Raw genomic sequence first — 12,977 nt, forward strand, 5'->3', positions numbered from 1 at the left:
TCTTGGATCTTGCTATTATCCCATCTTCAGATATTCAACTCACCTATATCCTGCAATCCTACTCTACTTACAAGACACTATTAGAGGCTCATCTAATTCATGAAGTAATTCTCTATTAATTTTTCCAGCAGAATTAATTTTATTTTTACTTATTACACATACTACAGTATTTAACAAATGGAACTATAGCTAGATGGACAGAGGAATGACAACTTCAAAAACTAAACACCTTGAAGGTAGAGTCATATACATGGGTACTGAAATAAAATGTATGGAATTAATTCATTCATATATTAATGCTAATGAAAGTCATTCCTGAACAGGAGTCACAACTCAAAGAGTGAAAAAAAAAATTATCAGGTATATTTACTTAAGATTCAATCTGTTGTCTATTGTTTTCCAACCGTGTGGAGGAACACATGTCATGAAGGCATTCTGCATGTATTAAAATTTTCTGAAGTTTTCTTGCCATCCTTCTTTTAAATATCTTTAAAAATGTCAGCTTTTAGAGGTAAAAGCTCAGATGGCTATAAAAGGATATTATGTAATAAACAGAGTAATTAAAATTAGGAAGGAAATGACTCAGGGCAAAAACAAAACAGAGTTTCATCCCTCAGTATGAATTTTCAAAACCTCAAAAAAAAAAAAAAATCCAGGGCAGACGAATCAATCTCCATGAAATATGTATTTTGTTTCAAAAATATATCCTGTATCAGAGGTAGCAGGGCATTTGTTATCTGTCTACAAATCCTAAAAGTACTACTCAAAATCTTCTTATGACATGATTAAACATTTAAGTGTCCTTCCCAAAGTAAGTGTTTACCACATTAAAATGATTATAGAATATTTTCATCTCCATTTGATCTTAAGTAAGACTCCCCCCATTGCAGATTTCTATTATGACTTAATAGGAAACTCGGTTAAATAGTTTCTCTTGTTGATAGATATATATTTTTTATTATCATGTTACTACTGGGATCATCATCAATACTATTAGTTATCAAGAGTTTAAGGAATGAAAAGCTCCAATATGCAAATTGAGTACAAGTCTACAATTTCTTGTCCATTTTGAAATAAAAAAAAACATTTCAGGTCTGGATGTTATTTTGCTACTCATTTGGTGGAAGAAACTGACTTGAATTGACATAGGCTATCTATATTATTCATTTATTCCATTTAGTGTGAATATTTAAGACTTTTCACTGCAAAACTGATAATGTGTTTAATTGCAAGTACTGGCACAGATCCCAGTGGGGCTAAAACATAATATATGGTATATGCAATATATCATCTTTCTAAATAGAATGTGAAAGAATATAATTCTAGAAAAATCTAGACTTTAGGCTTACGCATCACATCTATTTTGAAAACTCCATGCAAGCTATAAAATTGAAAAGTACACGAGGAGCTAATTTAAATATGTTAATGTATTCAGGTTGGTATAGTATGTTATTTTGTCAACAATTATAAATATGAAATAATAGCAGTATTTGTTTTTGACAGATGTTCATTTTGCAATAGATTATCTTGGTAATTGTCTGAACTTCTCTAGCTTTTCACAAATCTGAGTGTCATTTATATTATACAAGTGTTTCTGTGAAATAATGAGCTTAATGAAATCTGCTTTCCACTTTATAGAGATCGGAACCAACAATTACTTTACTTTTGCCTCTACATCCCTGTTTATCTTTTCAAATCTTCTGTTTTCTTTACTTTACTTTTGCCTCTACATCCCTGTTTATCTTTTCAAATCTTCTGTTTTCTTTACTTTACTTTTGCCTCTACATCCCTGTTTATCTTTCCAAATCTTCTGTTTTCTTTCCCTTACAGGAAAAGTTTATCTTCACTTTAAAGCTAGCCTCCCCTTTTATGCTCAGATAATATCTATTTAATTCAATTCTTCAATAATTCCTTCTAGGTGGATTGTTTACTTCAGTATATTGATACTCAGTTACCTTGAATAATTAAAGCAATTTCCATCTATAATACCACCTTCTTTAGCTTTCCTCCCCTTTCTTTCTCTTATTCCATTACTATCTTGGAATAAGAAAAATGTCTGTCTCCAGTTCCTGACGATGCTTCGGTTATATAACCTTTAAAAATCTGTTTCCCTTTTTCATTATCCCATCATAACTTCTCTCATGGAAACCAAGATAGACCTGTAGTAATCAGATTGAACTGGTGTCCTTGAGCCTCATTTTTTTGTTTGTTTGTTTGTTTTTAATTTCTCTAGAGTCAACACGCCTCTTGTCTATCTTTGACCACAGTGACACTATCACTGCCTATTTCCCCTTCTTTACTGACTGCTCTTTCCTGTTTCCATTTGCATATTTTCTTCCTTCTATAGGTTTTCCTCTAGACACACCTGAACTATTCACTATCCCTTAAATATCACGTCTGTATCCTATGGTTGGTTTATGGATTTGTTCTATTTCTTCTATCTCAGAGTAAAAACTTTGTTCATTCCTTAAGCCCTAGCTCAAATTTCATCTTATGTATGAAGTCTTCCTGGAATAATGATCAATATTCTATCCCTCCTTTTGAAACTCTCACACTTTTATTTATATCTAATCAATGGTGTGTTTCTTTCTACATTTTATATTTTCTGACTATAACTTCTGTGAGAATGGGGTTCATGAGTCTGAAGAGGGTTCGAGAATCACATTCTCATTCAAATGTAAGGTCCATGCGAACAGGAATATTTATTCTGTTTATTACTCCATCCTCAGCACTTGGAGAAGTACCTGACACATACCAAAAACCTAACAAATATTTGTTGAATAAATATTCAGTAGAGCTTCTAAGACAGTGCCATATACTATATATACTAAGTTACTGCAGTCATGTCCAACTCTGCAACCCCATGGACTGTAATCTGCCAGGCACTTCTGTCCATGGGACTCTCCAAGCAAGAATACTGGAGTGGGTTGCCATGCCCTTCTCCAGGGGATCTTCCCATATACTATATACATACACATAATAAAGAAGAAATGTATAATAAATATACACAATAAATACTACACAAAAAATTACTGAGTTACAGTAAAAATTCAAAACATGATTTCAGGTAAATGTTCCTTTAAGTGGTGAGTTCTGGAATCACACATTTATGCCAGTGATGTGAGATCATGTATTCAGAACTGTCCTCAGATTTTGTTTTGAATAAAAACAGACTTGTCTAGATTGGCTTAATGAATTGATTTAATTTGACTCTAGATTATGATGGTTGGAAATGAAATCTAAAAACTCTTGGCTTCAGTCAAATAATTCATGTAGCTGTCCTCCAGATTTTGCATTGTCATACAACACAGCTCGTATGCCTTGTCTCTGCTGATTGGACGACTGTTGAACTTTACTCCTTACTGTTGTTCTCAGCCAGATTCTATCACGGCTGCTATTGCCTTTCCTCTCAGCAATCCCGTCGCGGGTTGACCTTAAGTGTGATACTATGTCAGCGGTCTCTACGTTTGTGTCGCCAACCTCTCCTCTCATCCAGTTCAGTTCAGGCGCTCAGTCGTGTCCAACCCTTTGCGACCCCAGGGACTGCAGCACGCCAGGCCTCCCTGTCCATCACCAACTCCCGGAGTTTACTCAAACTCACGTCCATTGAGTCAGTGATGCCATCCAACCATCTCATCCTCTGCTGTCCCCTTCTCCTCCCGCCCCCAATTCCTCCCAACATCAGGGTCTTTTCCTCTCATTACCAAATGGTAATTTTAAGTTGTCTCTTTGTTAATCTCCTAAATGGTTTTGACTTTCCAAATGCTTTCCCCATGATACTCTCATCCTGTTTCTACCACTTTGCTAAAACTCAGTTACCCAATTCACAATTCTGATTCATTAGCACACCAAGTTGTATACTACCTCAGTGCTTTCTGAAACTTTTCTCAAAGATCTATCAAACTGAAGTTTTCTCCTTGCTTGTTTTTCTCTCTAGCATTCTTGAATGGTAGATTTCTTTATTAAATTGATTCCTGTGTACAAATAAACATTGATCTTTTAGAGAAAAAGCTAACATCTCAAATATTTATGTGTTAATTTACTATATGTGATATATACTACATAAGACTTACTTAAATGCATTAAAATGCATTAAATAATTCAAGTGATATTCCATTTACTTGGGCATCAAATGATTTTTTTTCCTTTAGAAATCCTTATATCAAAATCAATTTCAAGTGAACACTAAGCAATTCATTATAATCATAAAAGTAATGACATATCCTAAAACTTTTGAATCTTTCACTTTATTCCATTCCTTTCTTTACCACTCTAGGCCTCATACTGTCTTGCCTTGTGTTACTTGCCCAGCTTTCTAATTGTATTCCTATTTCCCAAGACACTGCCATAATTATCATCCCTTTAAGAAGAAGTTTGAACCGTTACCTCCCAGGGCTACATTTCAGTGGTCCCATCATTGGGCTTCTTATTCACCTCCCCAGGCTCTATTCCACATTCCTATTCTCACACATCTCTATTCACATGCCTCTAAGCAGCTTGCCAAACTTTGCTTCCTTTCCTGTGTTTCTGAGAGTGCCCGTCATCTTCCCACCCACCCCAACTTCACCATGCCAAATGAGCTAAACATATGCTGAAGAATCAGCTCTGATGTCTTCTTCTCCAGGAATGTTCTTTGATCCTCCAAATCCGGGCAAGGTTTCCATTCTCTTGACTTCATTAATACTCAGGACAAACCTCTCAGTGCACCAATCTCATGACTTGTATGTCAAATTCCCTTAATACAGTGTGAACTTCTTGAGGACCCAGCCTGTGTTTTCATATATCTTTGTATCCCTGACACAATCATTTATTAAAATATCAAATGAATGAATGGAAATCTCTTCTGGCACCCACGATTCCTTAGCATGCTAAGAAGGTATCAAGGACCCACAGTTAGGAGACGTGTAGGTGATGTATCCAGATTGAAAAGAATATTTATTTCAGAATGCCTCGTGACAAATAATCCAGAAGCATCAGTGTACAGCTTAAAGAATGATATATTTAGTTGACCTTTTGGAACTTAAATTCAATATCTTTATTCAATATATATATGATATATGGATATGTGAAGTATTTATTCAATATGTATGAAAGAATCAAGCTCTGGAGCATAGAGGTTGACTTCTTCAGATTAATAAGGAAAAGAAGTATGATGATGAATCTGAAGTGCCTCTTCAGAGATTTTGAGGTGTCTCTTAATGTGACACAGGAATGACACAGAAGGAAGGTAAGGGCTCTAGACAGAAAATTATAAACCTGGAACGAGTACTACCTCTTCTGCTAGCTTGAAGACCCCATGGAAGTCAATCTGTTTTCTTATCTACACAATAGAGGAGTTATACTTGAAGGATTCTTACCATAAAGTTTTGCAACATGGCTTTCAAAAGAATAGAGAACCTGCAATGTTATAACATGTTATTAAAGTGATATGACAGGAAATTACTGGGAGGTTTTAGACCAAATGACATGATTTTCTTGCAGTTCTTAATTAACAAAGGAGCTGATAACCATTTTATATTTTTAGCATTTATGGGCTCACTCCTGCTTTCATAAAAATGCATATGACTAGTATAGAATTTTATTTATAAAAATTTAAAAATACATTATAATGATTTATATATATTATTTAAAAAATTAAAATCCTCTAGTTGATTGGGAATATTTCAGAGTGTGTAATTCTAAGGCAGGGGAGGGTTCTGTTGTCCCAAGTATACAGCAAAACTATCTTCAAAAGTTTGGGAAATACTCTCCCAACATTTCCTAATTGGGATGTTTCAGCAAAAGTCATTGCTGTGCTTATTAAAAGCAAGAGAATCTCAAAATCACATTGAGTCTATAGTAAATCATGCAACACTTGTTAGAGAGGCTTTACGATGAGCAACAAATGTGAGGGTGATAAAATCTCTCTATTTTCATGATACCAGATGCTGAATTCTAGAAGCAGATGTTTGCACATGAGAAAAAGAGATGTCATTGAAACTTTTAAAGTTAGGTGAACTATGGGACAGTTGCAAAGCCTGGTAAGCAAAAATAAAGTGAAGCTGCTCACAGTTTGAGAAACATTTTATCTAGTAAAATGTAAAGCCAGATGAATTTGGAAGGTACTAAAAGACAGCACAGGGAGGTGGCGAAAATGATATTACAGTGCTCTTGGATAGATGCAGCCTAATAAAAACTCACAGGGCTTGAAAATAATATGAATTCTTGGCAAATAATACGATTTCTTAAACACTATGTATGCAAATCATAAAGCAGAAGTTCCCCTAAAATTTCATAAATGATTTCTCTCTGGCATTAAATATTTAACAGTTCCTTCCCGCCCCCTATATATGGCTGTAATTTTCCATTCCCTTCTTAAGACAAATTTCCTATTAATAAGTTTATAGCAACATTTCTTTTAAAAATTATTTTCAGAGACTGCCAGATGGCTGCTGAGAAGATGGACACAGTCACCATCTTCATGTTCTTACTTCTGTAGATTTGCTGTTGCCTGTTCTGGGTAGGCCTAGGAAAATACACTGCTTGATTCGAAGGTAACCACAATGTAGACGAGAAAACAGAACAAAAGCTTGAGAATATAGAAGTACTATGCTAGCACTTTTCTATTCAGGGTCAGTTCTAGGGGAAACTGTAACATACGTCACATTTGTGTTCAGCCTCCCAACCCTCTGTCTCAATAAGCTCCTCCTGGATCCTGAATGCACAGCTCCCCCTTCACTCCGGTGAACAAGGATCACGACCTCTACTCTCCTATTTCCCTACTACTGCTTCTTAGACAGCTCCGTCATAGTAAAGACGAGGTTGTGGAAACTGCTTCCTTTCCAGACATAATCAGAAATATGGTGACATTGCAATCATTATGCAGTGAATTAGGGAGGGAGAGTAAAAGGAGTGGACCTCAGAGTCTCACCAAACTCTGAAATCATATAACAAATACTGCAGTCATTGAAACTAGTATAAACCTGCCTCGAAATATGGGGTCCACAAGCAACATTCAAACACTCACTTAAACAAAAAAAGGAATAGCTACAAAAAAAAAAATCCCTTAACTTTAGTTTTGTAGTTTTCTAGAATGTCCTCTGGAAAGAGGAAGAAATCTTTTCCCAAAGAGGAAACAGCTACTGACCCTGATGAGTCAGAAAACAAGAGGGTCCCCAAGAGAAAGCGGAAATTGTCCAAGGAGGAGCCACTCAGCAGTGGACCTGAAGAGGCTGCTGCCAGCAAGAGCAGTGGCTCCAAGAAAAAGAAAAAGCTCCGAAAGCTATCCCAGGAAAGTTAGAATGGACATCTTCCTAGTGGGACATAACTTACAGAGGTATTCCCCGTCCCATCCCCTAGAGCCCAATAAAAATAAAAACAAACAAAAACAAAGAATGCAATTTAGTTTTAAAACTGAATTCACTGGAGCAAACCTACTTTGTTTGGTATTTCATTTATTCTCAACTTTCTACTGATTATATTTTTATTAGATTATAATCAGGGATTCCGTTGTGAAATGTTTTGAATTCAGAACATAATTTAGGAAGTCAGATTTTTCTGGCAGTAGAGAGAACAGGGGAGACACAGACTTGAATAAAGGAAATTATAAGGCAATTAAATAAAATAAGAAATGAAAAAGAATGTGAAAGGAGCAACTCCTGAGGCTCAGAAATGTCCTGCAGTCCAGTCCAGGGAGGGGACCAACAATCTGGCCCCCACAGGGTATTACACTCCAGGTGGGTGGTGTTCCATTGCGGTCTCTAGCACAAGCCAGGCCATCTGTACTCGGGATGAACAATGCTACTCCACTAGTGTCAGACTTCAATTCAAGGACTTGGTTTCAGTGAACTATAAACATATCAGAAGACCGATTATCCTTGAAAAACTGAGAACAGTCACTGAGCTATCAATAAGAAGCTCAGAAAAATTGCTGGTCAGCATTTATAAAAACTGCACATTTATTATTTGGGAATCAATAGCGACTACTGAATTTTAGGGAAAGCTTATTACATCTTTTAAAAGAAAAAAAAGCAATTATTGCTAACAATCAAAATACTTTACAGGGCTTCTGATGGATAGAAATTCAAGGGTACCGTACTTCCTTGAAGTCAAAGTATAAATGGTATTCTGAGGTATAAGTAGTAAGTTACCTTCAAAATTTTTTGAAAGAGTTTTTCTTCTTTGTAAAATTGTGACTCTTGTTTACAGAAGTAACATTATGTATTTTTACTAGTTCTTGATATAAATTAGCTTTTCTCATTCCAAAATATAAAATCAGCAAGAATAAAATCAAATGTATTTTAATCAATTTTCTGTGTCATTTTCCAATAAACAATGACTTATTAAATAATGTGTGTGTGTGTGTGTGTGAATGTGCTACTATTGGCACCATATGAATTCAAAAACATTCAGATTGTTTTATTATCTCCCTCCTTCTATCTACCAACTAACCTACCTATCTACATTTAATATTTGATGGAGAATATATGGGGGAAAATCTAATTGACAGAGAGGCAGACAGAAAACTGAACTCAAACAGTAAGAAACTAAGTACATTCTTTGAGAGGTGTTTTGTTTTGTTTTAAATCACACTAAGAGAAACTAAAATAACTTCTTTCTATTAGAGGGTTTATTAACATAAAATCCTTAAAGCTATCTTCAGCTATAGTGCAGTACACCACACCATCAATTAGCTACTGAATCCTCTCAAATTTTTTTTTCTGAAATAATGGGCAACACATACTGGTGCTGTATATCTGGGATGCTTAAACTGATGGTAGCAAAAATACACAAATAACAGCAATAAAACAAATGGAAAAAAATCTAATGGTACAAAAGAGAAAATAAAACAGCAACAGTTGAGTTAAAGAAATAAAATTTCAAATGTACTAAGCTATTTGCAAAGGAAAATCATTATTAGCATAGAAAATGTCCATTGAAAATATGAAGATTATTTTTTAAATTGATTTTAATTTCTAATTAAAAAAGTATTTTAATTTAGAAAAAGAACATTATTTTTCTTAATAGAGATAATTTAAACAGGGAAAGAAGTCAACTAAACGAATATAAAAATAAGAAATATAACATGCTACAACTTTTTAACTAAAAACTATTAAGGCACTCCTATAAGAAAAAAGTGATAAATAGGTTTCTTTCTGTTTTGTTTTAAAGGAAATTTATTTCTGTTTTTTAGGAGATTTTTTAAGATATTAAAAATTAGAGTTTAACATATGAAACTTGGACATGAGATAATTATTTGAATACTGCTGTCATCTTCTTTCATCTGTAAAGGAAATTACTCTTTATAGGTGAGCATTAAATTAACTTAGCATTGGTGTTTGCGATGCTTTTCAAATAAATTAACAGAGTACAATGACCAAGACAATGGCTGATTGCTTCTTCAAACATTTATTTATTTATTTATTTTCTGAGTAAACCATTCATTATATGAATAGTATAAAGCATTGGTTAAGAGGACAAACCCTGAAGGCATGCTATTTTATTTCTAATGCTGACTTCACTACTTACAGCATGGAACATTGACAAAGTTTCTTAACATCTATAAACGTGAGAGGAACTATATTCATCTATTTATAAATGCAATGAATACTAAAAAGAATATTATGTTTTAGCCACTAATAATTCAACACATATAAATCATTTTGATATTTTCCCCCGAGGTTCATATACATGAACTCAATAACCTTCAACGTTTACTTGATATCTAGTCATAGCAATGAATCAGAATGTATACTTGAGCAAATTCTCCTATTTGGAGATAAAGTTTTATAGAAAAGATATAAATTTTGGTCATATATAGATCTAAGATAAAATTCCAACCTGTTCTGCAAGTTAACAAGTTCCCCATAAGCTCAGTTTTTTTTTTTTTTATATGTAAGATACAAATGCTAGCTATTTTAGAGTTTTCGGGTTAAATAAGCTAATGTTGAAATGAATTTAGCATAGTTTATGGTAAATAGTAAAAACAATAAATACTAGCCTCCTCTTCATCTAGATAGGCAGGTAGATAGAAGTATACATAAGATACATAGATAGGAAAAAGACAAAGAAATAAGGGAAGGGAGCCAGGGAGACAAAAAGATGATCTAGGTGATGGACAGAAAAAGACAGATTGGAGGTAGATAGAGAGCTAGGTAGGGAGATAGACAAGAGATAAAGGTAAATGAGAGAGGAGATAGGAGAGAGAGAGACACAGAGAGAGTCTCCTATCTCTATTACAGTTACATACAGTTTCTTGAAGGCAGGCTCCAAATCAAATTTATTTCTGATGTCCCCAAAGTATCTAACTTTCCTTACTATTGAAAACATTTAATAGATATTACTAAATAAATGAACTGAGTCAAATCCATCAATCAATCAATGAAATACTCTTTTAGTTAATCCTTCAAAAATCATGCTTTAAAGTACAAGTCAGTCTCCTACGTAATTCAGAGATTATCTTCTAAGTGTGGCTTTCAGATTCATAACTTTCTCATGTTTGTTAATAAGAATACATGGAAACTACTTTTTTATGGGAGACATCTCTATTGGCATTCTCACTCATAGACTAGAAGTTATTTTATGTGTAATACTAATTAAAATACACATCAACTATATGTTCTTTTAAGAACAATAGCCACCCTTCCAAGATATTACTTTTTGATACCAAAATAGGAAAAAATAATAGGTTTTCAGTATAAACTACATTTTCAGATATAAATGTCCTTTACCTATAGTTTTTTTTTTTTTCTTATCAATTACATTGCTCATTCAATGTATGGAAAGGAATTAAGAAGTGAATAGTGAGCAGCAGGCTGGTTTTAATTAACAAATTTTCTCATGAAGATATGACAGTAAATGTAAACTCTTTACTTACTCTATGCAGCTTTACAAATAGTAGCCAATGAATTACCTGCAAACCACTTTATCACACATGTAGATGAGTCTGTTAGGCTATGTATTCACATACCAAAATCCAAAAATTCATTACCTAAAATGTGCCTAACATATTTATATGACATTATCTAGTCAAACCCATAAAGACCACATAAGTCACATAAAGTAAACACTCAAATTTGCAAGAACTGCAAATATTAGGTAAGTATTCAAATAACTTTTGTTTAAAGTAATTTTTAAAACAATATAGACTTGTTATGCAAAAACTTGCTACAATATATCTGGCACTTATTACTTAGAAAAGAAGGCTTTGGAGAGGGTCATTCTTAAAATAAGGCCAGCATAATTATATTGAGTGCAGAAACTTAAATATACATATTAATTAATTTCTGTATCAAATGCATATATGTGTGTGTATGTGCATATTTGAATAGAAACTTCAACATGATTAGAGAAATTGAAAAGCATTCTATCTGCTGATGTATATGTGATAGGAGAGATTGCACTAGAGGCAAAAATTTACTTTCTATGAATCATCTATCATTAAATGACTTAGAAGAATAAATAAGTTCAAATAGTTTAAATATAGCTTCTCAAAACTTAAATATCAAAATACTTGCATATTATCAATATTTTGAAAACTAATATTAACTAATATAATATGCATTTGTAACTCTGAAATTCAATTTATGCAACAGTTCTTTTTACTTTTTATAACTGGATATAAAAAAGCTTTTTCACAACATCTAAGTCTTACACAAAAGAGTAGCTTAATTGTCTTTGGATGAATCATTAATAAACATTCTACTGTGTTTGAAACAATAAAAATATCATGATTAATAAAAAGACATATTGAGCTAATAAATTGAAGTTAGACTTTCAGAAAAGACATATATTCATGAAGAAGCATTTCTATTTTACCTCTATCAAACTAAACAAGTTCATGTTTATTTGATATCCAGGAAGACTTAGATGTAAATCAAAAGAAGGAGCCAGAACTCTGGCTTAGCTGTTATTTGATTCTTGAAAAACGACTTTGAAGCTAAACCCCACACTAAAAATAATACCAACCCTGCTAAGAGCTATACAATTTCAATCGAGTTTTCATTTCACCTAAAAACGTTAAATTTATTCATTTAATCTTTATATTAATATATTAAAATGTGCATATCTAGTTAGCATATACCATATTTTCCTTTACTAAAATGCAAAACAGCAAAGGTTAGTAAATGTTCATAAAAATAAGTATAATCTAGTGACTTTGGCAAAGTTCTCATTTTAGGAAGATTTCAGGCTAGAATCCATGAACTTCATTTTTCTATGCTTACTGAAGTATTGAAAAATTGCTTTTTGTCTGAGGCAACCTCGGAATTTGCTGTTTGTTTTGCTATATGATAAAAGCTCCATTCCAAGGTGATAAACTACAACTAGTATTCTGAGGTTTAATATGCTTAAGCTTCATACTCTGTAAGCATTGGAAGGCTTCACTCACCTTGTTCAAGTGGTTGGCTTTTAGTTGACGTCGTTTTCATCTTGAGCGCCTCCCTAACAGACATGTCACAGCAGGAGCCTTTGTTAGTGTCTTGGTCACTGTCAGCCTGATCACTGTCCCCGTGCCCACTGTCTCTCAGGCTGGCTCTTTCTGGGTCCTTAAACGTGGAGCTACTGAAATACATATAAAGAAAAAGAAGAGAAAGTATTGTCTCTACGAGTTTGAACCTGAAGTGTAGACTCTTGCAAAGCAATTTTGACACGAATGCAAATGGGGAAGCCGAGAAAGTTATTTAATAGGCCTTACCTTTGAACAAACTGCTGCCTGCTGCCCATGTAATTGGGCTCTGCGGGAAAATTGTCTGTCTGTGAAAAAGAAGGAAAAAAATACGTATAGTTGTACACTGGACAAATCTCCTGCAGAGCAACAAGATTTCCTAGTGGAAAAATGATTAATAATTCAAAAATTCCCTTAATCTTCAGATTTGTACATTTTAATTAAATTGGAAATTGCTGACATGTAATTATGTACTCAGAACAATTAAATGATTCCAGTCCACAAATTACCTGTTAAAGTAAACAATGAGCCCGTCATAACTGGCATCCTCTGT

At 33.6% G+C, this 12,977-nt stretch overlaps 1 protein-coding gene across 4 annotated transcripts in view; it reads right to left on the reverse strand.

Moving 5' to 3' along the window:
- The window catches only part of PCDH17 (protocadherin 17), a 112,537-nt gene that overhangs the window by 59,900 nt on the left and 39,660 nt on the right, over nt 1-12,977 (reverse strand). For 2 of the 4 annotated variants that reach the window (XM_043478026.1, XM_043478023.1), the window contains 2 exons: nt 12,674-12,732; nt 12,368-12,540 (listed from right to left, as the gene is read on the reverse strand). In XM_043478026.1, the coding sequence (XP_043333961.1) occupies nt 12,368-12,540; nt 12,674-12,732 (232 nt within the window). Of the gene's footprint in view, nt 1-7,120; nt 7,828-12,367; nt 12,541-12,673; nt 12,733-12,977 lie in introns of those variants that run through there. The other 2 variants (XM_043478027.1, XM_043478025.1) reach the window with 2 other exon arrangements.

The sequence above is a fragment of the Cervus canadensis genome, chromosome 9 (genome assembly GCF_019320065.1).
Source record: "Cervus canadensis isolate Bull #8, Minnesota chromosome 9, ASM1932006v1, whole genome shotgun sequence".
NCBI lineage: Eukaryota > Metazoa > Chordata > Mammalia > Artiodactyla > Cervidae > Cervus > Cervus canadensis.